This window comes from Podarcis tiliguerta, assembly GCF_965153285.1.
Source record: "Podarcis tiliguerta genome assembly, chromosome: 3".
Taxonomy (NCBI): domain Eukaryota; kingdom Metazoa; phylum Chordata; class Lepidosauria; order Squamata; family Lacertidae; genus Podarcis; species Podarcis tiliguerta.
Genome location: NC_139536.1, coordinates 5,066,872 through 5,094,623, shown reverse-complemented (window position 1 = coordinate 5,094,623; position 27,752 = coordinate 5,066,872). Strand labels below are relative to the sequence as shown.

At 45.7% G+C, this 27,752-nt stretch overlaps 2 protein-coding genes and 1 pseudogene across 4 annotated transcripts in view; 2 read left to right on the top strand and 1 right to left on the bottom strand.

Annotated features, from left to right (window-relative positions):
* LOC310673929 (uncharacterized protein C8orf74 homolog) overlaps window positions 1-27,752 on the bottom strand; it is an 83,068-nt gene that overhangs the window by 23,909 nt on the left and 31,407 nt on the right. Inside the window, exons 4-5 of one of the 2 annotated variants that reach the window (XM_083432765.1) lie at window positions 23,058-23,137; window positions 17,389-17,581 (exon numbers count right to left, since the gene is read on the bottom strand). In XM_083432765.1, the coding sequence (XP_083288891.1) occupies window positions 17,389-17,581; window positions 23,058-23,105 (241 nt within the window). In that variant the 5' untranslated portion in view covers window positions 23,106-23,137. Of the gene's footprint in view, window positions 1-17,388; window positions 17,582-23,057; window positions 23,138-27,752 lie in introns of those variants that run through there. The other variant, XM_083432766.1, reaches the window with a different exon arrangement.
* Window positions 7,702-8,165, top strand: LOC310674897 (annotated as a pseudogene). Its single transcript has one exon. The product of its transcript is annotated as an uncharacterized misc_RNA (transcript).
* The window catches only part of RP1L1 (RP1 like 1), a 49,776-nt gene continuing 48,568 nt past the window's right edge, over window positions 26,545-27,752 (top strand). Inside the window, exon 1 of the mRNA XM_083432408.1 lies at window positions 26,545-27,060. The gene's annotated coding sequence lies outside the window, so the exon portion shown is untranslated. The remainder of the gene's footprint in view (window positions 27,061-27,752) is intronic.

Here is a 27,752-nt window from a genome sequence, read left to right as displayed (position 1 = left end):
TCAAAGTGCAGGTAGATAAATAGGCACTGCTCCAGCAGGTAGGTAAACGGTATTTCTGTGCGCTGCTCTGGTTCGCCAGAAGCGGCTTAGTCATGCTGGCCACATGACCCAGAAGCTGTCTACGGACAAACGCCGGCTCCCTCAGCCAATAAAGCAAGATGAGCGCCACAACCCCAGAGTCGTCCACGACTGGACCTAACAGTCAGGTGTACCTTTACCTTTACACCTTCTGGAGGATTCATGGGGGGGGGGGAATCCCTGACCAAGTCACCCCCTGGCCAGCCAATTGGCTGGCTCTGGGGGCGTGGCCTACCCTATTTAACGCAGGTGCGGCCGGGGATCTCCCTCTTTTCCCGCCTACCAGCTGTTCCTGTTTTTCCTACCCTCCCATCCTATAAGATTTTCGTTCCTTGACTTTGCTATGGACCTTGGTTGGTCGCCGTTGAGGGGCCTGGTAGGAATTTTTCCACTTGGCAAATTGGCACCAGCCCTTGGTTTTCGCCTACCTCGTAGAAAATCGTCACAACTTTTTGGGTATTGGCGGTTAGGCATTGGTATTGTTCTGTAGATGGAAGAGGGGAGGAAGTGCCGTCACCTGCCCCACATATTGAAGTGTAGCCTGCACCACAAGCTCTTCTTGTTGACCACACCTTTGGGTGGAGACTCCCTCACACATCCCCCCCCCCAGTACCCACTTTTTAAGCAGAGAGGTTCGGTGGCCACCTGTCTCGGATGCTTTCGTTGAGATTCCAGCATTGCAGGGGGTTGGAATGGATGACCTTTGTGGCCCCTACCAATTCTGCGGTTCCATGATCCTTAAGGAGCAGGCTGTAGTTCATCGGTGGAGCCCATAGCACTTTGGAAGCTGTTCAATCAAAGTTTCTAAGGCAGATTTTTTTCTGCACCGCCATGCGTCCCAAACGCATCATTGCGACTGGAGGCAAGTCTCCCTTCAGTAGAAGTATGGACTTGGCAAAGAACTCTTAACTTCTGGCTCCGCCTAAACTCAAATTCCCCCAGTTTACAATCCCTAGTACTTCAAGACTCCCATAAAAGTGCCTGGCTTAAAACAGTCTATCAAAAACTTCACTAGTGGCCTATCCTCACAACATCTACATCTACCCACTAAAGCAAACAGTCGAATTGGTCAACGTCTAAAAGATATCGAGCATCAGAACAACCTGGCCACTATAAGGAAATTCTGCCCCTGGTATGTTCATTTTCCACCTCTCCATTTTGATTCTCTGGCCCCATATCTGCACAAACCTATTATCCCAAAATAGTAAAGGTAAAGGGACCCCTGACCATTAGGTCCAGTCATGACCGACTCTGGTGTTGTGGCGCTCATCTCACTTTATTGCCCGGGGGAGCCAGCGTACAGCTTCCAGGTCATGTGGCGAACCAGAGCAGTGCACGGCAACGCCACTTACCTTCCCGCTGGAGTGGTACCTATTTATCTACTTGCACTTTGATGTGCTTTTGAACTGCTAGGTTGGCAGGAGCAGGGACCGAGCAACGGGAGCTCACCCCGTCGCAGGGATTCAAACCACCGACCTTCTGATTGGCAAGTCCTAGGCTCTGTGGTTTAATCCACAGCACCACCCACGTCCCTTATCCCAAAATACAGACGTGCTTTTACACTTGCAAGACTGGATGTTTTGCCATCTGCGGTACTTGAGGGTCGATTCCAAAAGATCCCACCTGAGAAACGTCTTTGCCCCTGTGGAGATGGTAGCACCGAAACAGTGGCACACGTCCTCATGTCTTGCGCTCTCTACAAAGACCTGAGGAACAAGATCCGTACTAACCATCCCAGGGCGCTCAACCACTGCCACAATGTCCTTTCTTCTATCAGATCAAAATGAGCAGATAACAGCAAAGGTGGCTAGGTTCACAGCAGGGGCATTCAGAACAAGGGCCACTGACTGATTGCTGATTCAGGACTTTAAATTGTGCTCTTATATCAAATTTCCTTTTCTGCGTATGCTGTAATGTTTCACTGTTGCTATGGCCATTGGCTAATGCGAATAAAGTTTTATAAAAGTCAATCCTTTATTAGGCATAGCAAACCACACATTATGAAACAAACACCGTATACAAATTGTGCAAAATACGAGCTCAGCATAACAAGGTTTGTCCCAGTCAGATCTTTAACTCCAGAGAAAATCAATTTGCATAAATAACACAATATCACACTACCACATCACCGATCAATTAAGAACCACTAAATCTCTTTATAATGGCCCACTCTTTCTACACGGACAGCACTCAAAAATTCAGCCACTATTAAAGTAATTTGATCATTCCTGTCCGAGAGCAGATCCTGAACCGCTGGTGGCATAGAATTGAGTATGTTAAGTTGTAAGGCCTCTAATCATTATCTTTTGGCATAAATGCCAAAATCACAAGAAAAGAAAATGTGCTCCAAAGTATCAGGTTCCTGTTTACTACATTTGCAGAGATGCTCTGCTTCTGGGACAGCTAAATATCTTCCTCTTACCATCATCGAGGGAAACATATTAAATCTGGCTAACATAAACAGCCTGCACAATTCATGATTCTTCAGATTTGTCATGTATCCCTTTTGAAAATCTCTACACAATTCTAATCTAAAAATCATTGGTGGAGCGCAAGAGGTCCCACCAGGCAGGAAAGGGAGAGACCCCCTTTCGGAAACCATGGAAGGTCCCTGACCCAATATTAGGTGACTCCCCATCTTCCTCCAAGCCCTGATCAGCCCTGATCCATGGAGGAGAAGGTGTGTCTTTTTGGCTCCTAGTTCTGGAAGGTGAAATGGACTCTCCTGGTGAGAAGCAGTGGCAGGAGAAACGTGTGGGTTTCTTGAAAGGATCCTCTGGGTAGCTACTGTGTGAAACAGGATGCTCTGCCGCACGGATCCTTGACCTAATCTTGCAAGGCTCTTTTTATCTTCAGAGCCAGCAGAGGTATTAGGGCAGCTCTATAGACACAGGATAACGTTGAGAGAACAAACAGCCTTTGCCGTGACACCTGGCCTCTGAAATCTCTCCGTCAAGCCTCTTCTGTCCCCCCCACCGTGCCCTAAAACCGATGTGAACCAGCCTGGCTTCTCCTGTAAATATTTATCCATTGATTATTTAAAGAATTTCTATCCCGCTCTTCAACCAAAAAAGAAAAAGGACACACACATTCACACAGACAGGGGAAAGCTTACAGATCACTTTTTTCTTTTTCTTTTTTAAAAAAGACGGTTCTCTGCTTTCGTGTTTACAATCTTAAAAGATATGGCACAAAAGGAAAATGGATCAGGAGGGAGGAAGAAAACAAGAGCCGAGTTTTCAGTTGTAAGCCAATAAACAGCAGCTAAGCCTGGGGGAGGGTGGCGGTGCCCCGACCGGTACTTTGCTGATCTCAGGGATGGCACACACACACACACGCCGTGTCCCCACCACACCCCTAAAAAATGTCTCATGCTCCCTATGTAACGGATTCCTAGGGGGTCGTGCAAGTCTCTGAGCATGGATTAGCTGTGTGTGTGTGTGTGTGTGTACATTGCAAAACCCAGTGGTAGCAGTAAATCTGAAAATGGAAGTTTCGATGTTTTCCGCCTGGGTGTAAGCCTCTGTAGTGGCGGGTTAATCTCTCTTGATAGTAGGATAATCTGTATTACCGACTCTCTCCCGTGTGGGCGGAAACCTTATCGCAGCATCACCTGGCAGGTAAGCCCGAGCTGAAGGGAATTGGGAAACCGGGAGATTCTCCTCAGTAAAGAAAACATCTTGTCCAATCTTCTTGCCACTGTTCCCAACCTGGTGCCCGCTGGACTATCCTTCACTCGGGGTTTTTTAGAGCTCAGTTGGGTACCCGTCTGTCAGGAAATCTTCAGCTACGATTCCTGCGTTTTTACGGGGTGGAATGACCTTTGGGGTCCCCTCCAGCTTTACAGTTCTCTGATTCTCTAATCCAGTGATTCCAGCCACCCCCAAAACACTCTGGGTACCTAGAAGGGTACCTAGTAGAGACCTCACCTTGCCAACAAAGGTCCGTATAGTAAAAGCTATGGTTTTCCCAGTAGTGATGTATGGAAGTGAGAGCTGGACCATGAAGAAGGCTGATCGCCAAAGAATTGATGCTTTTGAATTGTGGTGCTGGAAGAGACTCTTGAGAGTCCCATGGACTGCAAGAAGATCCAACCTCTCCATTCTGAAGGAACTCAGCCCTGAGTGCTCACTGGAAGGACAGATCTTGAAGCTGAGGCTCCAATACTTTGGCCACCTCATGAGAAGAGAAGACTCCCTGGAAAAGACCCTGATGTTGGGAAAGATGGAGGGCGAAAGGAGAATGGGACGACAGAGGACGAGATGGTGGGACAGTGTTCTCGAAGCTACCAGCATGAGTTTGACCAAACTGCGGGTGGCAGTGGAAGACAGGAGTGCCTGGCGTGCTCTGGTCCATGGGGTCACGAAGAGTCGGACACGACTGAACGACTAGACAACAACAACAACCTAGAAGGGCCCTTGAGGGGCGTGACTTGGAGAGGGCCAGACAGGGATGATCAGAGGGGCACATCTGCCCCATAGAACTTCAAGATTCACAGCGAGGTCCTGGGTGTAGAGAGTTCAGGGCCTCCTCAACCCCTCATCTCTTTAAGCCCAGAGCTAAGCCACACCTTAGCTCAGTGTGAACTGATGGTATTATCTCGTCTTCAAACAAAAGCAGCGCTGGATTGCTTCTAATTCACTTCTTGGCAATGATATGGGGGCGAAAGCAAAGGCGAAGGAGGGTGGGTGGGTGGGAGAAAACACACAAGCCCTCCTCTCGGGGGAAGAGGTCAGGGCAAATTCCGTTGTGTGTGTTTATCGAGAGGCAGTGTATACACAACCGAAAGCGTGTCCGTGCCTGTTTAAATGCCAATCCGCTAATGGGACTGAATAGATGGATCTCAACGAGGCTGGAGTCTGCGTTGGGATGGGGCTGGCAGCCGAGACGCCTAGCAGGAGCGGTGTCAGGCAGAGGCATTTTGGTGCCTAAGGTGGACAAGTTGACACACACACACCCATTTCAGTCTGGCCACAGTGATGCATGTGACGCTCACCTCCAGACTTGATTATTGTAACTTGCTCTACGCGGGGCTGCCCTTGAAGCTGACCCAGAAACTCCAGCGGGTGCAGAATGCCACAGTGAGGCTCCTTACGGGGTCCTTGCCACGGGATCACATTCATCCAGTGCTTTACCAACTGCACTGGCTCCCGGTGGAATACAGGGTCAGGTTTAAGGTGCTGCTTTTGACCTTTAAAGCCCTATGCGGCCTAGGACCCACGTACCTACGGGACTGCCTCTTCTGGTATGCCCAGCGGAGGACCGTAAGGTCCACAAATAACAACACTTTGGAGGTCTCGAGCCTCAAGGAGGTTAGATTGGTCTCAAGTAGGGCCAGGGCCCTTTCAGCACTGGCCCCAACGTGGTGGAATGCTCTGTCCCAAGAGACTAGGGCCCTGCGGGACTTGACATCTTTCTGCAGGGCCTGCAAGACAGAGCTGTTCCTCCTGGCCTTTCGTTTGGACTCGGTCTGACCATTATGTTTCCCTCCCCTTATGGTCTTGATTTATCAGCTATTTTAAAATGAGGCTGCATTTTAAATTGCATTTTAACCTGTATTTTAAATTGGGGTGTTTTTTTTCTTTCTTCCTCTCTTTTCCCCCTATTATGTTTTTACTGTGATTTTATTTTATTGGTGTTAGCCGCCCTGAGCCCGGCTCTGGCTGGGGAGGGCAGGGTATAAATAAAAATTTATTTATTTATTTATTTATCAATCATCATCATCATCATTACACACACACACACACACACACACACACACCGCTGCAGCAGCTCTTAATTCCATGCACAGAAACAGGGTGGGGTTATTGAATGCTCACTGATTTCTTCAAAGCCAGATTATACGGCATCATATGAAGCAGTTGTTATCCCACACTTTCCAGTAGATTTCCCCAGCACTTTCCTTACTTGTTTTAAAGGTATCTGTAGTTTTGTGTGTGTTTTAACTGGGGTGTGGGATTTTTCCTAGCTCTTTTTAGTGCACTTCAGCTTGAGATGGCCACGTAGAAGACGATTAATAAGTTAATCATCCCCATCAAATTAAGTACAGTGGTACCTTGGTTCTCAAACGCCTTGGAACTCAAACAACTCGGAACTCAAACACTGCAAACCCGGAAGTAAGTGTTCTGGTTTGCGAACTTTTTCCGGAAGCTGAATGTGCTTCATTTTGAGTCTTACACTAATGATTTGAGTGCCACACTTCTGTTTTGAGTGTTATGCAGAGGTCTGTCAGTTTTTGCTATTTATTTTGCGTTTTTTGTGGCTTTTTTGTGACTGTGTGGAACCCAGTTCAGCTACTGACTGATTGATTGTGTGACTGCAGTACATTGTTTATTGCTTTCATTTACGGATCAGTGGTCTCGTTAGATAGTAAAATTCATGTTAAACTGCTGTTTTAGGGGTTGTTTTTAAAAGTCTGGAACGGATTAATCCATTTTGCATTACTTTCTATGGGAAAGTGTGCCTTGGTTTTGGAACGTTTTGGTTTTGGAACGGACTTCCGGAACGGATTAAGTTTGAGAACCAAGGGACCACTGTACACGGTTATATAAGCAGGTTATCACTGCCATTTTTTTGGCTGCAAATGACCCATCAGCCACCACTTTGTCATCATTTTTTTCTCACAGGCATGGATACTGCGCCCTATTCTGCACTTTGGCCTTCCACCCCAGAAGGCTGTTTTTGACAGAAAGTCTCCAGACTATGTGCCTTTTTTTCTCTCTCCCCTCATTTACTTCTCTCTCAGTCCTCCACGACTTTCCCCACCCCCTGGGCAGGTGCACAGTTATTTCTGTTGCTCTGCACCTGTAAAAAATAAATTAATCTTGAGCTGTGCAATAGCCCAAGAGGGGGTGCTATTTGGACCTGTAAAAGAGTATTGGGAAATAATCCATAATGAATTGGAAAAAGAATGTTTAAAAGTACTTTTTCAAAAAAACCAAAACAGAGTCCTTTTTGTTGGGGATAATTCAGATGGTAATCCCCAGGTGTCAAAAATGGTTGTTTATGTATGCTGCTACTGTGGCCCGTGTTTTGTTAGCCCCAAAATGGAAGCTGAGAGAAGTCCCAACTAAAGAAGATTGGCAACTTCAATTGATGGAATACCGTATTTTGCGCCCCATAGGACGCACCGGCCCATAGGACGCACCTAGTTTTTTTTGGGGGGGGGGAATAAAGAAAAACATTTTTCTTTCCCCCCCAGCTGCGGGGCTGGAAGAACCAGGTCGGCGAACAGCGGGAAGGTGCACTCCGCCTCCCCGCTGTCCCCCGAGCTTGTGGGGCTGGCGATGGGTAGAAGTGCGCTGCAGGCAGCTCTGCAGCCATCGGGAGCCGGGCGGGACTCATAAATTTTGTTATAGAGGGAAAACATATTCTGAGAAATTTCAGCCTGGCTCTAGAGAACAGGGATGCAGTATGTGATTGCTTCCAATGCGAGCACTTAGTCTTAATTGCAGGCTGCAGACGAGGCATGGTCTGCATCCAGTCATGTTGTGTGAAGAAGAGGAAGAAGAAGAAGAAGAGGAAGAAGAAGAGGAGGAGGAGGAAGAAGAAGTGGAAGAAGAGGAAGAAGAAGAAGAGGGGGAGGAGGAAGAAGAAGAAGAGGAAGAAGAAGAAGAGGGGGAGGGGGAGGAGGAAGAAGAGGAAGAAAAAGATGATGAGGAAGAAGAGGAAAAGAAGATGATGAGGAAGAAGAGGGGGAGGATGAGGAAGAAGAGGAAGAAGAAGAAGAAGAAGAAGAAGAAGAAGAAGAAGAAGAAGAAGAAGAAGAGGAGGAGGAGGAGGAAGAGGAAGAGGAAGAGGAAGAAGAAGAAGAAGAAGAAGAAGAAGAAGGGGAGGAGGAGAAGGTGGAAGAGGAAGAAGAAGATGAGGAGGAAGAAGAGGAGGAGGAGGAAGAGGAGGAAGAGGGGGAGGAGGAAGAAGAAGAGGAAAAAGAAGAAGAAGAGGGGGAGGAGGAAGAAGAGGAAGAAGAAGATGATGAGGAAGAAGAGGAGGAGGAGGAGGAGGAAGAAGAGGAAGAAGAAGAAGAAGAGGGGGAGGAGGAGGAAGAAGAAGAAGAGGAGGAAGAAGAAAGTATGAATTTCTGCTAGAAGAATGAAGAAGACTTGAGTGGTGATGAGAAGCTTCAAGAAGCATCAGCTTTTTTTCAGCTATAATAAATAAATAAATAGCCCACAGCCACAGCTAAGATGAATCCCTATGGAAATTCAGAGGAAGACCCAAATTCATCAAATGCCAAAAAAAGCAAAACATCAGAGGGGCTATTTCTCTTGTGGCCTCCTAGATACTTTGTGCCCTAAACCATCTTCCACCCAGATTCCTCTTGACAGGGTTTTTTCTACTTTTAAACAGTTTCTAAATAAAGTTCTGTTATTTCAAGAAGAAGAAAAGGGGTATTTCTGCTGTTAACAGGTTGGCATCGTAGCCACAAGAGGGAGATGTGTCACAGATTTGTGTAGCCGCCAAAGGATGTCAGCTCATGCGAGCTCTGAGGGGGAACCGAGACAAGAATTCTCCACCATCAACAATAAGGAGCCCATGATTATTATCCTTATTAATCATCATCATTAAGTTATCCTCTGCTGTCGTGTTGCTTTTGTGCATTGCTGTTGTATCAGTGCTATTCTTCTAGGGGGGGGAAAGAGGTGCCAGAACACACCAGGAAAAAAACCTCCCTTGTTTTCTTATAACAGCAATGATTTCCACCTCAGAGGTGATGGAACAGATTTCTAGCAAGTTCCAGCTGGGGGGGGGGGGATGCTGAGTTGTTTGTTTTTTTGCTTTTTAAAAGAACCCTTTGCTTTTTAATTGGTTTTGGCTGTTTTTAGTTCACGTTCTAAAGTTGCTCTGAAACATTTTTTGTACATAAAAAGTGACTGTCAAAAGTAATCGGTCAATATTGCTACTTTCACATACAGTGGTGCCTCAGGTTAAGAACTTAATTCGTTCCGGAGGTCCGTTCCTAACCTGAAACTGTTCTTAACCTGAAGGACCACTTTAGCCAATGGGGCCTCCCGCTGCCATCAGGCGATTTCTGTTCTCATCCTGAAGCAAAGTTCTTAACCTGAGGTAATATTTCTGGGTTAGTGGAGCCTGTAACCTGAAGCGTCTGTAACCCGAGGTACCGTTGTATTGCTGTCCTGTTCTGAAGGCAGCCCTGTTTAGGGAAGTTTTTAATGTCTGGTGTTTGATCATGTTTTTAATGTTTGATCATGTCTGATGTTTGATCATGTTTTTTAATATTCTGCTGGGAGTAGCCCAGAGTGGCTGGGGAAACCCAGCCAGATGGATGGGGTATAAATAATAAATTATTATTATTATTCAAACACATATACTAAATAAATTTAAGGGAGGGTGATTTTTTAATGGGGGTTGTTATCAATATTAATTTTGTGTGGCTTTATTTTAGATCTTATTATGAGTTATGTGGCAATTGATTGATTTGGTTCTGCACTTTTTGATATGTTGTATTTATTGTTTATGGCTGCTTTTGATAAGTTTGCAATCCTGTGTTATTTTCATGTTGTAAGCTGCCTTGAGGTTTTTTTGTGTGCGCTTTAATGTTTTGTTGGACGGCATATTTTTAAACCTCTTTTGTTGACCACCAGCATCACGCTTTCCATTTTTAAGTTCTGAATAGAGTAGTTGCTTTGGAAGACGATCATCAGGCATCCGCACAACATGACCAGTCCAACGAAGTTGATGTTGAAGAACCATCGCTTCAACACTGGTGATCTTTGCTTCTTCCAGTACACTGGCATTAGTTCATCTGTCTTCCCAAATGATGTGTAAATTTTTTCGGAGACACCATTGATGGAATCTTTTGAGAAGTTGGAGACGGCGTTTATAAGTGGTCCATGTTTCACAAGCATACAGTAAAGTTGGTAGTACAATAACTTTGTAAACAAGCATTTTGGTTTCCCTGCGAATGTCCCGGTCCTCAAACACTCTGCACTTCAATCAGGAAAAAGCTGAACTTGCAGAGCTCAGGCGATGCTGGATTTCAGCATCCATGTCGGCCCTTGTGGAAAGATAACTGCCCAGGTAGGAAAAGTGATTGACATATCCAGAGGAGGGGCAACCAAAATGGTCAAAGGCCTGGAAACGATGCCTTATGAGGAACGGCTAAGGGAGCTGGGCATGTTTAGCCTGGAGAAGAGGAGGTTAAGGGGTGATATGATAGCCATGTTCAAATATATAAAAGGATGTCACATAGAGGAGGGAGAAAGGTTGTTTTCTGCTGCTCCAGAGAAGTGGACACGGAGCAATGGATCCGAACTACAAGAAAGAGGATTCCACCTCAACATTAGGAAGAACTTCCTGACAGTAAGAGCTGTTCGACAGTGGAATTTGCTGCCAAGGAGTGTGGTGGAGTCTCCTTCTTTGGAGGTCTTTAAGCAGAGGCTTGACAACCATATGTCAGGAGTGCTCTGATGGTGTTTCCTGCTTGGCAGGGGGTTGGACTCGATGGCCCTTGTGGTCTCTTCCAACTCTATGATTCTATGACATTTTCCAATGTTACTCCATTGAGTTGGATTTGTGGCACGCTTGGCAAATCCACACCGTGATCAACTCCTGCCTGGAAACCAATGTCCCCACTGTGGAAGGACATGTGGATCCAGAATTGGCCTCCACAGTCACTTATGGACTCATTGTTAAAACCGTGTTTATGGAAGACAATCTTACTCGGCTACGAGCGATCGCCAGAGAAGAAGATATCAATAACAAAAATGATGATGCATGGTTTTATCTACAGAAAGACGGCATGCAAATAAAATTAACCCTCAAATGCCAAAAGGCTGAGCAAAGGCGTGTTCCTTCAGCATCGCCTGAAACAAAAGCCTTGTACAATGCATCTGAAGGGAGGGAGTTTTGCAGTTTAAAGGCTGCCACAGAGAATGATCCCAGTGTGAGAGCCAGTGTGGTGTAGTGGTTAAGAGCGGTAGTCACGTAATTGGGTAACCGGGTTCGCGTCTCCGCTCCTCCACATGCAGCTGCTGGGTGACCTTGGGCCAGTCACAGTCTCTCAGCCCCACTCACCTCACAGAGTGTTTGTTGTGGGGGAGGAAGGGAAAGGAGAATGTTAGCCGCTTTGAGACTCCTTAAAGGGAGTGAAAGGCGGGATATCAAATCCAAACTCTTCTTCTTCTTCTTCTTCCCAGACATCTTGTTGTTCTTCCTTCTACTGATAAAGGAAATCACCTGGATTTCTACCAGAAGATTCTGATCTACCTTCTTCCCGCCCCTGCCTTAGGGCAGATCAGACAAGGTCACATCCCCATAGGTAACTCTGTGGCATATTCAGCATGTTCCAAACACCTCCGGGTCAAGGAAGCACAACATGGGATGACAAGCCTGGGCGAGACACATTCAGGATTTGGGGTTGCCAAAGGGGCCTTCGGCATCAGGAAGGGGCAAGGGGTGTGTGGGAGATACAGCCTGTGAGCACCCGAGAACCGTGCAAGCAAACCAAGGCTCTCTCTGCACTATGCATTTAAAGCAGCCTCACATCATTCCAGACTCTCCAAGTGCCCCTGTTTTCCAGGGAGAGTCCCAGATTTACAGAAGACATCCCGGTTGCTGATCTGATCCCCGAAAGCCCTGCTTTTCCTAAGCCCATCCCTATTTACGGGACTGCCTCTCCTGCTCTGCCCCGCAGAGGACCTTAAGGTCCAGGAATAATCATAGTTTAGAGGTCCCGGGCCCTAAGGAAGTCAGACTATCCTCCACCAGGGCCAGGGCCTTCTCAGTGATGGCTGGTGGTATGCTCTGTCCCATGAGACCAGGGCCCTGCAGGATTTAACCTCCTTCCACAGAGCCTGTAAGACAGAGCTATTCCGCCTGGCTTTTGATTTGAATTCAGCCTGATCTTTTATTTCCCTTCTTTTCCCTCCCCCTCCCCTTTTATGAAGATCACCCACTCTGAGATCCCACAGCTAATTCTCCCCATGCCTCTTTGCTGGCCCAAGTAGGACCAATTCAGCCAGCTAGCCCTGGGGATTATTTAATTGATTTTTTATTTTTATTGTTATTCATGTTTTTATACTGTTGTTATGCTGCTTTTATAATTAAGTGTTTTAGAGTGTTTAAAATTTGTTGTTAGCTGCCCTGGGCCCGGTTTTTGAACTGGGAAGGGCGGGGTATAAATAAAAATTTATTATTATTATTATTATTTATTATTATTTTTGTCAGAGAAATGTTGGAGGGTTGTTGTTGTTGGAAGAGACCCCAAGGGTCATCTAGTCCAACCCCCCCTGCACTGAAGGAATGGAATATCCCTATTTTCACCGGAGGAATGTTAGAGGGCATGCCACTCTAAGCAGTCAAAGACTGCTCCCCCCCCCCCTCGAAGACTCCTGGGGTCTATAGTTTGCAATATGTGCCAAGTTGCTAAGAAGCTCCCTATTCCCCTATTAGCTAAGATTTCTGCGTCAAAGGGGGTTGGACTAGATGACCCACAGGGTCCCTCCCAACTGTATGATTCTATTATACAGTGGTACCTTGGTTCTCAAACTTAATCCGATCCGGAAGTCCATTCCAAAACCAAAGTGTTCCAAAACCAAGGCGCACTTTCCCATAGAAAGTAATGCAAAACGGATTAATCTGTTCCAGACTTTTAAAAACAACCCCTAAAACAGCAATTTAACATGACATTTACTATATAACGAGACCATTGATCCATAAAGTGAAAGCAATAAACAATATACTGTACAGTGGTACCTCGGGTTACAGACGCTTCAGGTTACAGACGCTTCAGGTTACAGACTCCGCTAACCCAGAAATAGTACCTTGGGTTAAGAACTTTGCTTCAGGATGAGAACAGAAATTGTATGACAGCGGCGCAGCGGGAGGCCCCATTAGCTAAAGTGGTGTCTCAGGTTAAAAACAGTTTCAGGTTAAGAACGGACCTCTGGAACGAATTAAGTTCTTAACCCGAGGTACCAGTGTACTAAAAAATAAATAAGACAGTGTTGTAGATGATAAAAATCATCACCCACACAGTCACAAAAACAAATTGACCGAAAAAGCCTCAAAAACAAAAACGCAAAAACAAAAGTGCCAAACTTAATCCATTCCGGGAGTCCGTTTGACTTCCGAAATGTTTGAAAACCAAGGTGCAGTTTCTGGTTGGTGCAGGCACCTTGGAAACAATAGCCGACAACTGTATCGGATGTTCGGCTTCCGAAAAATGTTTGAAAACCGGAACACTTACTTCCTGGTTTTCCGCGTTTGGGAACCAAGGCGTTTGAGAACCAAGGTACCATAGTAATTCCTGAGGACTGGAGAGGCCTGGTCCCATCACTCTCAGCCAGGTCATGATAGCTGTTGTGCCTCTTCATATTATTTCAGGGACCTCTGCCTTGCTTTCCTCCCCAGCTCGCTGCTGAGCCAATGAGGATGTGTTGGTACCAGCATCAAATTGAAGCCGGTGGAAGTCTTTTAAAAACAAACAAACAAAAAACCACACTTTTTAAGGTAGATAAGGACAAGATGCGTGTGGTGCTGGAGGAGACTCTTGAGAGTCCCATGGACTGCAAGAAGATCAAACCTCTCCATTCTGAAGGAAATCAGCCCTGAGTGCTCACTGGAAGGACAGATCCTGAAGCTGAGGCTCCAAGGCTTTGGCCACCTCAGGAGAAGAGAAGACTCCCTGGAAAACACCCTGATGTTGGGAAAGATGGAGGGCACAAGGAGAAGGGGACGACAGAGGACGAGATGGTGGGACAGTGTTCTCAAAGCTACCAGCATGAGTTTGACCAAACTGCAGGAGACAGTGGAAGACAGGAGGGCCTGGCATGCTCTGGTCCATGGGGCCATGAAGAGTCGGACACGACTAAACGACTAAACAACAACAAGGACAAGATGAAATTATACAATTGAATATAAATATAGATGGGAAACCACTATGTATAGTGAATACTTATCTACTTTTAAACATTTTCACCTACGATCCTTTTCTTTTACTTCTTTATTTTTTCTTTGCTCTTTTTTCCTTTTTTCTGATATCTTATCTTTCATTTCACTCCTTTATTGTGAATAGCATTTTATAGAGGTATAAACAGCTGTAAATATGAAAAGAGGCAAAGTTTTCTCTAATTTTTTTCCTTGGGTATATGTATTTTCTTTTTCTTTTGTTGTAAATATGTATGTTTTCTAATTTGTACTTAATAAAAATTTAAAATTTAAAAAACAAAAACACAAATTGAAGCCCACCTGCCCCAGTCATCGTCCCCCCCCCCCCACCTCCCAGAAAACAGATCAGCCGAGATCTAGGTCTTAATCAGAAACTGTCAGGCTTGCGCAAGGAGCGGCAGAGATGTGTCAGCCAGCCTGTGGCACAGGGCAGGGTCCGTTTCCTAGATCTGCAGCCTGGATTACTCACGGGCAAAAAAAAAAAAAAAAAAGTTGCCCACGGTACAGGGTCACCCGCCTTTTTTCTGGCAACTTGCTTGGATGGAAAAGTCAGCTGGGAACCAGGAGAACTTGCAAAGCGTCTCTCTCTTGGGATGCTGAGCTCAGCTGCTTGGGCTGGAGGCTTCCCCAGCTCTGGGTCTCAGCCCCACGGATTGGGGAAGGGATTCTCTACGCACCCAGCTACTTGCCGCCTTTGCAGTTCACCGCCCGGGTGCAATCCCTGCCAGCGCAATCTGCTGGCGGCTGATAACCACAGGATTGATAACCAAGCGAAGGCGGATCGTAAAAGAGGAATTTCCACAGGTGTCGTCTGGAGAGGGTGGGACCTGGCACGGGTGCCACTGACACCCTCCTGCAAAAATTCTTGCAAGGCTACTGGGGGTGTAGTTTCTGTTGCTCGTTGTTGCCTTATCTGTTGATAAGGTTTGCTCCTATTAACAACCATTCTCATTAACCCAAGGGGAATTGATTCCCAGCAAGGGGATTGCTTCACTTCTGCCGCGCCCGCACGGTGTTTTACTGTCTCTGCTCCTCCGCCTCTGACAGCAGCCTGACACGTTGCAGAGGGTTAGGCTGGATGACCTCTGGGGTTCCTTCCAACTGCGTTTCTCTGGTTCCAGTTACATTACAAAATCAGGAGATCGAACCTTTCCGGGCTTGTTTCCAGGCCAGGAAAAACTCCGCTTGTGACGTTCCTGCATGCCAGGCTGCTTTCAGGGGCACAGGAGCAGAACTAGCTTTTTAAAAGGATGTTGGGAACGCTCCCTAGGCAGGGATAGATAAAAGCTGCCAATTTTGGTCTCTCATTTTTGCAGGCCTCAGTTCCACACTCGAGGCAGTTTACAGATGAAAATAACAACAGCCAAAAAATATAGGAAAAAATCATTAAAACTACACAAACACACACACATACTCTCCAAGTGGCACAAGGGGGTTGGACTAGATGACCCCTGGGGTCTCTTCCAATTTGACAATGCTATGATTCTTAGAAATCTATTCAAACCATACCGATAATTGCAATAAAAACAGCACCAGCCCTTTCATTAAAAGCAGCCAATTCCCAAAGGCTTGTTGGAAGCAGAAAGTCTTTTTATATATATATATTTTTATATTAATAATTTCAGCACAACAATTTATCAAAAACACATCACCTTCATTTTTCCACCTTCTCCCCACTCCCCAAACCAGAAATCGACCCTCCCACCCCACCCCCCAGACTTCCCTCCGCTCCTCTCTCTCGTTTTTCAGCACACGTTAATCTCTGCATATAATAAAACTGTAAAGATCCTTAATTTATCTATCTATATGTTACCAATAATAAATTTGTGTATGTTTATTCAAAACCTGCCAAGGAGTCCAGTTCAGCTGGTTGTTTCTTTAAGTACTTTGTAAAAGGTTCCCATTCTTCTTTAAAGTCACAGTTGTCAAGGAGAAGGAAGCAGAAAGTCTTCACCCGCTGGCAGAATGACAGCAAAGAGGGAGCCAGTTCCAAAGTAGTTCGGGAGCAACCACCGAGAAGGCACTGTCCTGCGTCCCCCCTAAGATCTTAGAGTCCAGGGAATTATGTGTGAGGGAATATGGTCCTGCAGATAGCTTGGACCTCAACTGTGTAGAACTTTATAGTTCTTAACCAGCACTTTGAATTGTGTCCCCAAACCAGACTAGTAGCTAGTGGAGCTTATTGGAACAATCTGCTCCCGATAACCAGCCCTGGTCAGCAATTTTTCTCCAGCTCTTTGAGCAAGTTGAAGTTTCTGAGCACTTGCCAAAGGCAGCCCCATGTAGAGCAGGTTGTTGTTGTTGTTATTGTTGTTACTACTAATATTATATTTATTAAATTGGTTTACCAATCACAAGGCAGTTCACAGCATAAAAACACAAAACGAAAACACAAAATACCGAATGAAACAAAAACAAACCAATGACCAATAAACACTATTAAAGACCGTAGAATGTTAATCAGCCAAAGAGAAACATTTCCTCCCAGTGCCTAAAGATATGTAACGAAGGTGCCAGGCAAGCCTCTCTGGAGAGAGCATTCCTCAAACCAGGGGAGCCACCACAGAAAAGGCCCTGTTCTCATGCTGCCACCCTCCGGGCCTTTTGTGGAGGAGGCACACGAAAATAGGCCTCAGGCGATGATCGCAGGATTCAATATTTGGATTACAGGAATCAAAGTAGGACAGAGAGAGAGAGGGTTATGAGATCTATGGAAACATACAGATCATGAAAATACAATAGGTACCTTGGTTCTCAAACTTAATCCATTCTGGAAGTCGGTTCCAAAACCAAAGCATGCTTTCCCATAGAAAGTAACGCAAAACAAATTAATCCATTCCAGACTTTTAAAAACAACCCCCAAAACAGCAATTAAACATGAATTTTACTATCTATCGAAACCATTGATCCATAAAATGAAAGCAACAATCAATGTACTGTATTATAAAAGAAATAAGATAGTGTTGTAGATGATGAAAATTAAAATTTATTTTTTTTCTTCTTCCCTGCACTGATGATAGTCATTGTTTGGATGGGGGGCTTTTATCCATTTTCGCAGTCACACGATCCATCAGTCAGTAGCTGAACTGGGTTCCACACAGTCACAAAAACAAATGAATCGAAAAAGCCTCAGAAACAAAAAAAACGCAAAATAAATAGCAAAAACAAAAGCGCCAAACTTAATCCATGCCGGAAGTCCGTTTGACTTCCGAAATGTTCAAAAACTAAGGCGCAGCTTCTGACTGACAATAGCCGACAGCCACATCGGACGTTCGGCTTCCAAAAATCGTTCGAAAACACTTACTTCCGGGTTTTTGGAGTTTGAGAACCAAGGCGTTTGAGAACCAAGGTACCAGTGTAAATAAATAAGTTAGCAAAGTGAAATTCTCCTTGACTCACCTATGGTTTCTTCCAGCAGCTCCCCTGCCACCCTTCCCACTTCCGCCACAGCCACCCACGACAAGCCTTTCTCGGTGGCAAACACCAGGCTGCGGTAATAGATGTCAAGGCAGATGCTTTGCCGCAGATCCCGGACCTCGTCAAACTCATCCCAGCCCAGCAAATCCCTCAGGTGCTGGCGGCCCGTTTTCTGCTGATGGAGAGGATGGGATGAAGGAGGAAGAAACGTGAGTGACGCATTTATTATTTATTATTATTATTATTATTATTATTATTATTATTATTATTATTATTTAGAGTTGGAAGAAGAGACCACAAGGGCCATCGAGTCCAACCCCCTGCCAAGCAGGAAACACCATCAGAGCACTCCTGACATATGGTTGTCAAGCCTCTGCTTAAAGACCTCCAAAGAAGGAGACTCCACCACACTCCTTGGCAGCAAATTCCACTGTCGAACAGCTCTTACTGTCAGGAAGTTCTTCCGAATGTTTAGGTGGAATCTTCTTTCTTGTAGTTTGGATCCATTGCTCCGTGTCCGCTTCTCTGGAGCAGCAGAAAACAACCTTTCTCCCTCCTCTAGGTGACATCCTTTTATATATTTGAACATGGCTATCATATCACCCCTTAACCCCCTCTTAACAGGCATTGAGGCCTGTTATTCCAAACACCCACCTGCCCCATGCCCAGAAACCCTCCGCGATATTTTACCCGCCTGCCTACGAAATTGCCTTCCCCCACGCGTGACTGCTTGACCCCATCGTTCGGTGGAACTGGCGGCAAGACAGGTGCCACGTGCTGCCTGTTCCGCATATGTAAGAACTCAGATATGTTTGGGTGGCAGTACCTATGGAACTCCCTGCCTATTGATACCAGGCAAACGCCTTCATTGTGCTGTTTTTGAGGCTTGCTGAAAACATTTCTGTTGAGGCCTAGCCTACCTAAGTGCTTAGAAAGCTGTTGCGAGGTTAAATCTGTTTGTAGCCTATAGTCATTTTAACTTTTCATTAAAAGTCTTAAATAATTCCTGTTAACTTTCCTATTTACTGTTTTATCTTTTTTGTAAACCGCTTTGAGAGGCTTAGTTGTTTTTTTTACAATCAAGCGGTATGTCGATTTTGTGATGATTGACTGATTGATATATGAATCAACTACTTAATTCACATTTCAAGAGAAATAACTAAGCAGTTTACATATTTTGAGTGCCTGTTTTGAATTGTTTTAGTTTTGTTTGAAACGTATGGCCTCCTTTTTAGTCTTTTCAGCTGTTATTTTGCTCTTTTTCTTGTCCATCGCATTGAGCTGATTGTGTAGGAAGTGATTAACAAATTATCAATGATGATGATCTCTTGACAAAAGGGGGAACAATCCCAGACTTTTGCCACCCTTTATGGGCTAACAACTACAGTTCAGAGCTGCAACACATTGCATGCTTCGAATACAGAAGTTTCAGGGTTCAAGCCTCACATCTTAAGAAGCCTTGGTCACACCACTCCTGGAAAACTGTGTCCAGTTCTGGGCACCACAACTGGACAAGCTGGAAGGTGCGCAGAGGAGGGCGACCAAGATGATCAAGGGTCTGGAAACCAAGCCTGATGACTGGGCCAAAGATTTGGGGTATAATATACAGCTGAGTGATTGGGTGAAATTATGGAAGGACGAGATGGTGGGACAGTGTTCTCAAAGCTACTAACATGAGTTTGACCAAACTGCGGGAGGCAGTGGAAGACAGGAGTGCCTGGCGTGCTCTGGTCCAGGGGGTCACAAAGAGTCGGACACGACTAAACGACTAAACAACATAGGGTCTGTGTTCAATTGGATTCACCCCCCACTGAGCTATCACCAGCCACACACCCTGTTCTGCATCAGTTGCTGGAACATGGGCAAGATTTTCTGCCGATGAAACACTCTCCTCAGGAGGCAGGCTGGTGCTGATGGGAGTTGTGGTCCAAATCAACTGGATGGTTCCATTTTAGCAAAGGTTGTGTATATGTGTGTGAGAGAGAGACTGTGGGTTTTCTGAAAGCAGGAATCGAAATGGGAATAAGGGTGCAAAAGTCCTGATGCCAAGGGCTGTGGAGAGAGATTAGCAGCATACGAAAGACTCCTGCTGCGATCTGCCCTGTATTCAAGCTAATTCACCTAAAGACTCAGTTAATTATGCCCTTCATTTAAGAGGCCTTGTTATGAGCACAGCTAATGCCGCTGGCTCTCTTTGGTTCACCTTGAGCAGAAAAATTTTGCTGAGAAACACAAGCAGGCAAAGGTGGGTTGTTGTTTTTTTAATTTCACACATATGTTCATGGGTTTGTTACTGGCAGTGATGGACCAGGAATAAGACCTTGGGGTCATAATAGAATAGCTCAGTGAGTATACAGCTGTCCATGGAGGCGCAGGTCAATTCTGTGTCCAGGGCAGCTGTTTATCAGCTCCATCTGGTATGCAGAATTAGACCCTACCTGCCTGCGGACTGTCTTGCCGGAGTGGTGCATGCTCTGGTTATCTCCCGCTGAGACTACTGCAATGCGCTCTACGTGGGGCTACCTTTGAAGGTGACCGGAAACTACAACTAATCCAGAATGCGGCAGCTAGACGGGTGACTGGGAGCAGCTGCCGAGACCACATAACACCGGTCTTGAAAGACCTACACTGGCTCCCAGTATGTTTCGAGCACAATTCAAAGCGTTAGTGCTGACCTTGAAAGCCCTAAACGGCCTTGGCCCTGTATACCTGAAGGAGCATCTCCACCCCCATCGTTCTGCCCAGACACTGAGGTCCAGCGCCGAGGGCCTTCTGGCGGTTCCCTCCTCTGCGAGAAGCCAAGTTACAGGGAACCAGACAGAGGGCCTTCTCGGTGGTGGCGCCCTCCCTGTGGAACACCTTCCCTTTAGATGTCAAGGAAATAAATACTATCTGACTTTTAGAAGGCAACTGAAGGGGAAGTTTTTAATGTTTGATGTTTTGTTGTGTTTTTAAAATTCTGTTGGAAGCCGCCCAGAGTGGCTGGAGAAACCTAGCCAAATGGGCAGGGTAATAATAATAATAATAATAATAATAATAATAATAATAATGGGCTGTCCCCTGAGTCCACTACATGACATCACAAGGGATCATTGCCTTAGGAGAGCGACAAAAATTCTCAGGGACGATTCACACCCCGGCCAGCACCTCTTTAATCTTCTTCCCTCGGGCAGGAGATATAGAAGTATAATCAGTCGTACCAACAGGCTAAAAAACAGTTTCTATCCGTGGGCTGTTAGGCTGCTGAACGGAAAATAATATAGTGCAACTGACTTTCAGGGTTGGTGTGTTGTGCGACAAACACACAGAGCGCAATGAGATTGAGTGTTTTGGGGGAGGGAGGCTTGGTTAATTTCATTGTACACAAGTTGTGTACATTGACAATAAAGGTACTATTACTATTATGTCAAATAAGCAATTTGTTTTCCTTCCCAAAGGTAGAAATCCACACCCTTTCGCTTCTGAAACTCAGATTTCCACAAGCCAACTCAAAGCCTTATCAAAAACGTTTGCACGTGAAGACCCCTCCAAAGGAAGCAGCATTTTAAGGAAACTGCGTCTCCCATTTTTACAGCACTTGGAGGAGGGTTACAGGAGCAGGAGACTTTGTGGCATTCGGCAACACATTTCCAGCTCATTGGTTTATTATTTTATTTATGCCTGAGTGGATATCAGCTGCAGATCACTGACGACACCAAAATAAAGGTAAAGGTAAAGGTACCCCTGCCCGTACGGGCCAGTCTTGACAGACTCTAGGGTTGTGCGCCCATCTCACTCAAAGAGGCCAGGGGCCAGCGCTGTCCGGAGACACTTCCGGGTCACGTGGCCAGCGTGACATCGCTGCTCTGGTGAGCCAGAGCCGCACACGGAAACGCCGTTTACCTTCCCGCTAGTAAGCGGTCCCTATTTATCTACTTGCACCCGAGAGTGCTTTCGAACTGCTAGGTTGGCAGGCGCTGGGACCGAACAACGGGAGCGCACCCCGCCGCGGGGATTCGAACCGCCGACCTTTCGATCGGCAAGCCCTAGGTGCTGAGGCTTTAACCCACAGCGCCACCCGCGTCCCCCCGACACCAAAATAGATTTCGTTAAAAGCTAATCACCAATAGATATACACCAATGAGCCCTCAGATACCATAACTCAACGAGAAAGTGGATGTTCTTTATTAAGGAGGTGTGGCTTTGCCCTTTATGAAGGTATTTCCTGTAACAGTGACTTCTAACTTGATTGTCATTTTCTCTTACATGCTGCCCAGAGAGCAGGTGTTATAGGGCAGCTTGTGAACCGAATAAATAAGCAAACAAATGCAATCTTCATATCAGAAGACTCCCGCCATGCCATTCTTTATTTCCCCGAGCACTATGTTGTCAGAATTTGACCTTTCTCCCCTCTGTCTCAACCACATACATACAAAAACTATACACAACATTCGCATATCCGACCAAATCTGAAAAAAAATCATTCCCAACTGAAGATATCAAATGGTTGACCCCGAACAGTGCCGAATTTACGTCCTGTGTAAGCTAATCAAGCTATAGCTTAGGGCCCCACTCTCTTGGGGGCCACAAAAAAATTAAAGGGGGGGGAAACTTGATGCACATTTCCAAAATATAAGATAAAAAACAAATAAAATAAAACCTACATACAGCAACAGTGTTTAGTGTTGTGTAGGCTCCTATGATGTAAGTCATGGGCCCCGCCTGCTAGCCTGCTCCCTAAAATACCACTGGTTTGCTCCTTTCTGTATATAGGGTGCCTACATTCTGCATGGACTGGTTGCATGGCAACATGTGCAAATGGGTTGAGATACCTGTTAGGTCCATAAATTAGCATATATTCTTCAGTAGCTTAGGGCCCCATCAAACCTAAATCCGGCCCTGACCCTGAATAAAAGGTAAAGGTACCCCTGCCCGTACGGGCCAGTCTTGACAGACTCTAGGGTTGTGCGCCCATCCCACTCAAGAGGCCGGGGGCCAGCGCTGTCCGGAGACACTTCCGGGTCATGTGGCCAGCGTGACATCGCTGCTCTGGCGAGCCAGAGCTGCACACGGAAACGCCGTTTACCTTCCCGCTAGTAAGTGGTCCCTATTTATCTACTTGCACCCGAGAGTGCTTTCGAACTGCTAGGTTGGCAGGCGCTGGGACCGAACAGCGGGAGCGCACCCCGCCACGGGGATTCGAACCGCCGACCTTACGATCGGCAAGCCCTAGGCGCTGAGGCTTTTACCCACAGCGCCACCCGCGTCCTGAATACTCAGTTCCAAAACTTGAGTTGTCGCAGAAAGCTGAGACAGATCTCTGTTCCATCTAGTTCAGTATTGTCCACACTGGCTGGCAGCAGCTCTCCAGGGCTGGAGGCAAGGAGTTTGACTCTCCCAGCCCTGTCAGAAATCAGACATGGGACTTTCTACATACAAAACACAAGCTCTACCGCTGAGCTGTGACTCTCCCAGCACAAAGCTGTCCGCCTGCAAATCTGCCGGGTAATTTTTTTCTTCCCAAAATTAATCGGCCTCGTCTTTATATTCCGGTTCCTGAGAAAGTGAAACTTGGCAAGCCTTTTGTGTGTTGCATTTCAGGGCGACGGCCTCCACCCCCTCCACCCCCGTCCGCAAAGCTCAGCCTCGACCTCGCTTCCCTTTTTATTTACCGGCAGCTGGAAGAGTTCTTCGACACCCTCTGCTGATAATTTGGCCATCCTTCCTGGGACTGGTTGCTAGGAGACGCTGGCTTGTGATGCACAACCATGGAATGAATAGGGAAAAGGAAAGGTTCTGTTAGACGCTCACCGTTCCAGATCGGGCGGCTTCAGGTGAAACCTCAGCAAGGGGGAAAACAAAGGCAGCCTCAAACAAAAGTGTCAGCCAGAAACACTTGGAGATTTGGGGAAGGGTCTAGGATTTCAAGTCTTGCCAAGGGTGCCATTCTGCAGCTCGCCTTTGGAAAACAGACATTGGGCTGGTTTTCTGAAAGCCCCAGACAACCCTCTGTCTGCAAGGAAGAGGAATTCACACAGAGACGGCTGAACACGACGTTTTCACTATGGTTCTCATAAAACTGTTGGGCCTTCTCGGTAATGGCACCCACCCTACGGAACGCCCTCCCAACGGATGTCAAGGAGATAAATAACTGCGCAACTTTTAGAAGACATCTGAAGGCAGCCCCCTTTTTCGGGAAGTTTTTAATGTTTGATGTTTTTATGTGTGTGTTGGAATAGAGTAGTTGGGGCAGCCCAACCAGATGGGTGGGCTATAAGTAATAAAATTGTTGTTGTTGTTGTTGTTGTTGCACCTTTCCCAATGAACTGCAATGGTGTGTTTTTTCTCTTGGAAGAGCAGCACTAGGGCTTGTCCACACTGGACCAAAATGTGGATTTGTACTAGCCTGCCTCACTGTCCATTACATCCTCCCCAGTGATGCCCCATACTTCATAGACCCATAGAACCATAGAGTTGAAAGGGACCACAAGGAGCCAGTGTGGATTAAGAGTGGTGGACTCGTAATCTGGTGAACCGGGTTCGCTTCCCCGCGCCTCCACATGCAGCTGCTGGGTGACCTTGGGCCAGTCACACTTCTCTGAAGTCTCTCAGCCTCACTAACCTCACAGAGTGTTTGTTGTGAGGGAGGAAGGGAAAGGAGAATGTTAGCCGCTTTGAGACTCCTGAAGGGGAGTGATAAAGCGGGATATCAAATCCAAACTCTTCTTCTTCATCATCTAGCCCAACCCCCTGCAATGCAGGAATCTTTCATCCAACGTGGGACTCAAATTCACAACCCTGATGTTATGTACGGAGTTGAATAGGATCCAAAATGCAGCAGTCTGATTGGTCCTAGAACAATAGGATTCAGAATGCAGCAGTCTGATTGGTCCGCAGGAGCCACCAAATCCAGCTTCAGGTGGAATTGAATCCGCAACCTGATTGGCCTACAGGAGAATCCCGGAATTAGCCAATCATGTGCGGCGCATTGTGTAAATAATGGATATAAAGCAGATATGTTGGGGGAACTTTCATTCCTCACTACTATGAGCTGAATAAATAACATAAAATCCACACTCGACTCTGAGTATATTTCACCTGAGATCAAGAGTCTCACGCTCTACCAACTGAGCTATCCCCCATTTGAATGCAGGGGTCTTTTTTATGTTTGGAATGTCCCCAAAAGGCTAGTGTAAACACACACAAACCCCAAATAACCTGCATTTAAAGGCAGAAAAGACCCTGGAATAGGGTCTACATTTTGCTCTGGTGTGGACAGGCCCAAGGCCCTAGTCCTCAGTGAGAGGGTTTGGCCTGTGTCTGGACTGTGCCACTGAGGGGCTCAAATGAATGAGCATTCCTCCATTAAAAAGAAAAGAAAAGAACAGCCCCAAGCTATCATGTCAGGAAAGAGAGGTCGTCTTAGCCTTTGCAAAGCCCTCAACTGTGATATAAGGGGCAATAATATTGACTTTCTTAGCATTCCTGGCTGTCATAAGGATTCGGAGATAAAGTGCTTTGAGCTCTAAAAGGACGACATGCACTTTGGAGAGACAGCGTAGTGCAATGCTTAGAGTGCTGGGCTAGGAGGTGGGAGAGACCTGGATTCAAATCCTCACTCAGCCATGGGCCACTGATTCTCAGCATCACCTGACAATAACAAGTTTGTTATTGGAATTAACTGGGAAACAGGAGAACCATTGGAGCTCCTTGGAGGAAAATGTGGGGTGTAGATGCAATAGATAAATGTTGTTGTTTAGTCGTTTAGTCGTGTCCGACTCTTCGTGACCCCATGCACCAGAGCACGCCAGGCACTCCTGTCTTCCACTGCCTCCCGCAGTTTGGTCAAACTCATGCTGGTAGCTTCGAGAACACTGTCCCACCATCTCGTCCTCTGTCGTCCCCTTCTCCTTGTGCCCTCCATCTTTCCCAACATCAGGGTCTTTTCCAGGGAGTCTTCTCTTCTCATGAGGTGGCCAAAGTTTTGGAGCCTCAGCTTCAGGATCTGTCCTTCCAATGAGCACTCAGGGCTGATTTCCTTCAGAATGGAGAGGTTGGATCTTCTTGCAGTCCACGGGACTCTCAAGAGTCTCCTCCAGCACCAGAATTCAAAAGCATCCATTCTTCAGTGATCAGCCTTCTTTATGGTCCAGCTCTCACTTCCATACATCACTCCTGGGAAAACCATAGCTTTGACTATACGGGCCTTTGTTGGCAAGGTGATATCTCTGCTTTTTAAGATGCTGTCTAGGTCTGTCATTGCTTTTCTTAGATAATAAATAATAGATAAATAAATGTTTTTCTTAGATAATAAATAAATAAATAGATAAATAAATACAGCCAACTATCATTTTCTTTTTAAAATATAAAAGCAAGCATGATCTGTGTTTGCTTTTTCCCTTAAAAAAAAAATTCACTGGGAAAAAAGGATGTCCTCACTTTGTAGAGCTGGAGCCAATATCACCTGGCACATTTTGAAGATGATGGAGGTTTTTAAGCAGACATTGGGTGGCCATCTAGTTGAGATTGCTGCATTGCTTATCGCAAAGTATTGGAAAAAACAAGATCTACCCACCTAGGAAGAATGGCAGATGAAGCTGATGGACTACATGGAAATGGCGAAAATGACTGGCAGAATCCGAGACCAGGGAGAAGAGTCGATGGAAGAAGATTGGAAAAAATTTAAAGTATATTTACAGAAATACTGCAAAATTAATGAATGTTAGAAGAATGCTGGAATGAAGTTATATGGTTTCAGCAGAAACGTTATAAAGAATTAAGCAAAAACTGATTGTTAATGGGACAAAGTGGAATATTTAAAGTTAGATTGTGTTAAGATAAACTATGGAACAAAAAATTGAGAAAGATGGAAAGGATTTGCTGAAATAACTAATTGAACTAGAATACAAACAAGGGAGGTGTGAGGAGGTCGATGAAACAAGTAAATGAAAGGTAAATATATGGAAATAATTGGATGTGTTTTTAAATGTTTTTGTTTTTCTTGTTGTGTTGATGTATTTTTTTGTTTTTGTTTTTATTTTTGATGTATTGTTTGTTAAATTTTTTATTGTTTCTTTTCCCCCCTTTTTTTCTGTAAATATTAAACTTCTAATAAATATTATTTTAAAAAAAAGAGAGATTGCTGCATTGCAGGGAGCTGGACTAAATGACCATTGCAGGTCCCTTCCAACTCTACCATTCTACGATGCCGGCGATGAAACCCTGCGATAGTGTCAGCCATGCCCAAGGGGCACCGGAAAGGCAAACAGAGAGATCTGGGCACCTTCTCTCCTCCCGGTCTTAGAAGCCCTTCTGCTTGCATAAACCTCAGGGCAGAAGAATGCTACGTGCTGGAGGCCTAAAACCTCCAGGTTAATCAGGATTTCAGATTAAGGCTGCTGATTATTACAGACAACGAAGAGGCCCAGGGGATACAGATCGCTCGGGCGCAGCTGTGGGGCCATCGCCAAATGCACTCCCAAGTAACTTTGCCGTGTACAGAGTCAGGCCAATTTGTCTCTGTATCACCTACACTGGCCAGCAGAGCCTTTCCAGGTTTTTAGATGACACTCCTAGCAGCATCTTTTACTAAACCAGAAGCTTTCTTTGTTCTACCACTGAGCTACAGTTCTTTCCCCCAAAACATGACGACCGCGGGACTCTTCATTTGCCCGGGTTAGTGAAGAATATCACAAGCTAAATAATTCCGTACAGGGGTACCTCGGGTTACATACGCTTCAGGTTACATACGCTTCGGGTTACAGACTCTGCTAACCCCGAAATAGTGCTTCAGGTTAAGAACTTTGCTTCAGGATGAGAACAGAAATCGTGCTCCGGCGGCAGCAGGAGGCCCCATTAGCTAAAGTGGTGCTTCAGGTTAAGAACAGTTTCAGGTTAAGAACGGACCTCCGGAACGAATTAAGTACTTAACCCAAGGTACCACTGTATATGGTTTAAAAGAGTTTTTAAAGTAAAAACCAGGACGTTGTCCCAAAAGTTGTTGAGCTTTGCTATTTTTGGACAAACCACACCCACAAATTTTCGATTGACTTTCCTAAGATCCAGGACAAAGCACCTTGGATGTCAATGCTGCCTTAGATATCCCAGCAATGTCCAGGGAAATGTACAAAAATTCAACACCTTCTATGACTTAGAGTCTGAAATGACATTTAGAAGGCCAAAATAATAATAATAAAAGACACAACTCAACATCTCAAAACCAAACAGTCCAATATTCTTGCAGTCAATCCAAGAGAATAATTCCCTCTGTGTATATTTGTTGCTGGTGCAACAAAATTTTAAAGTATGATGTTTTATCATGTTTTTAATATTCTGTTGGGAGCCGCCCAGAGTGGCTGGGAAGCCCA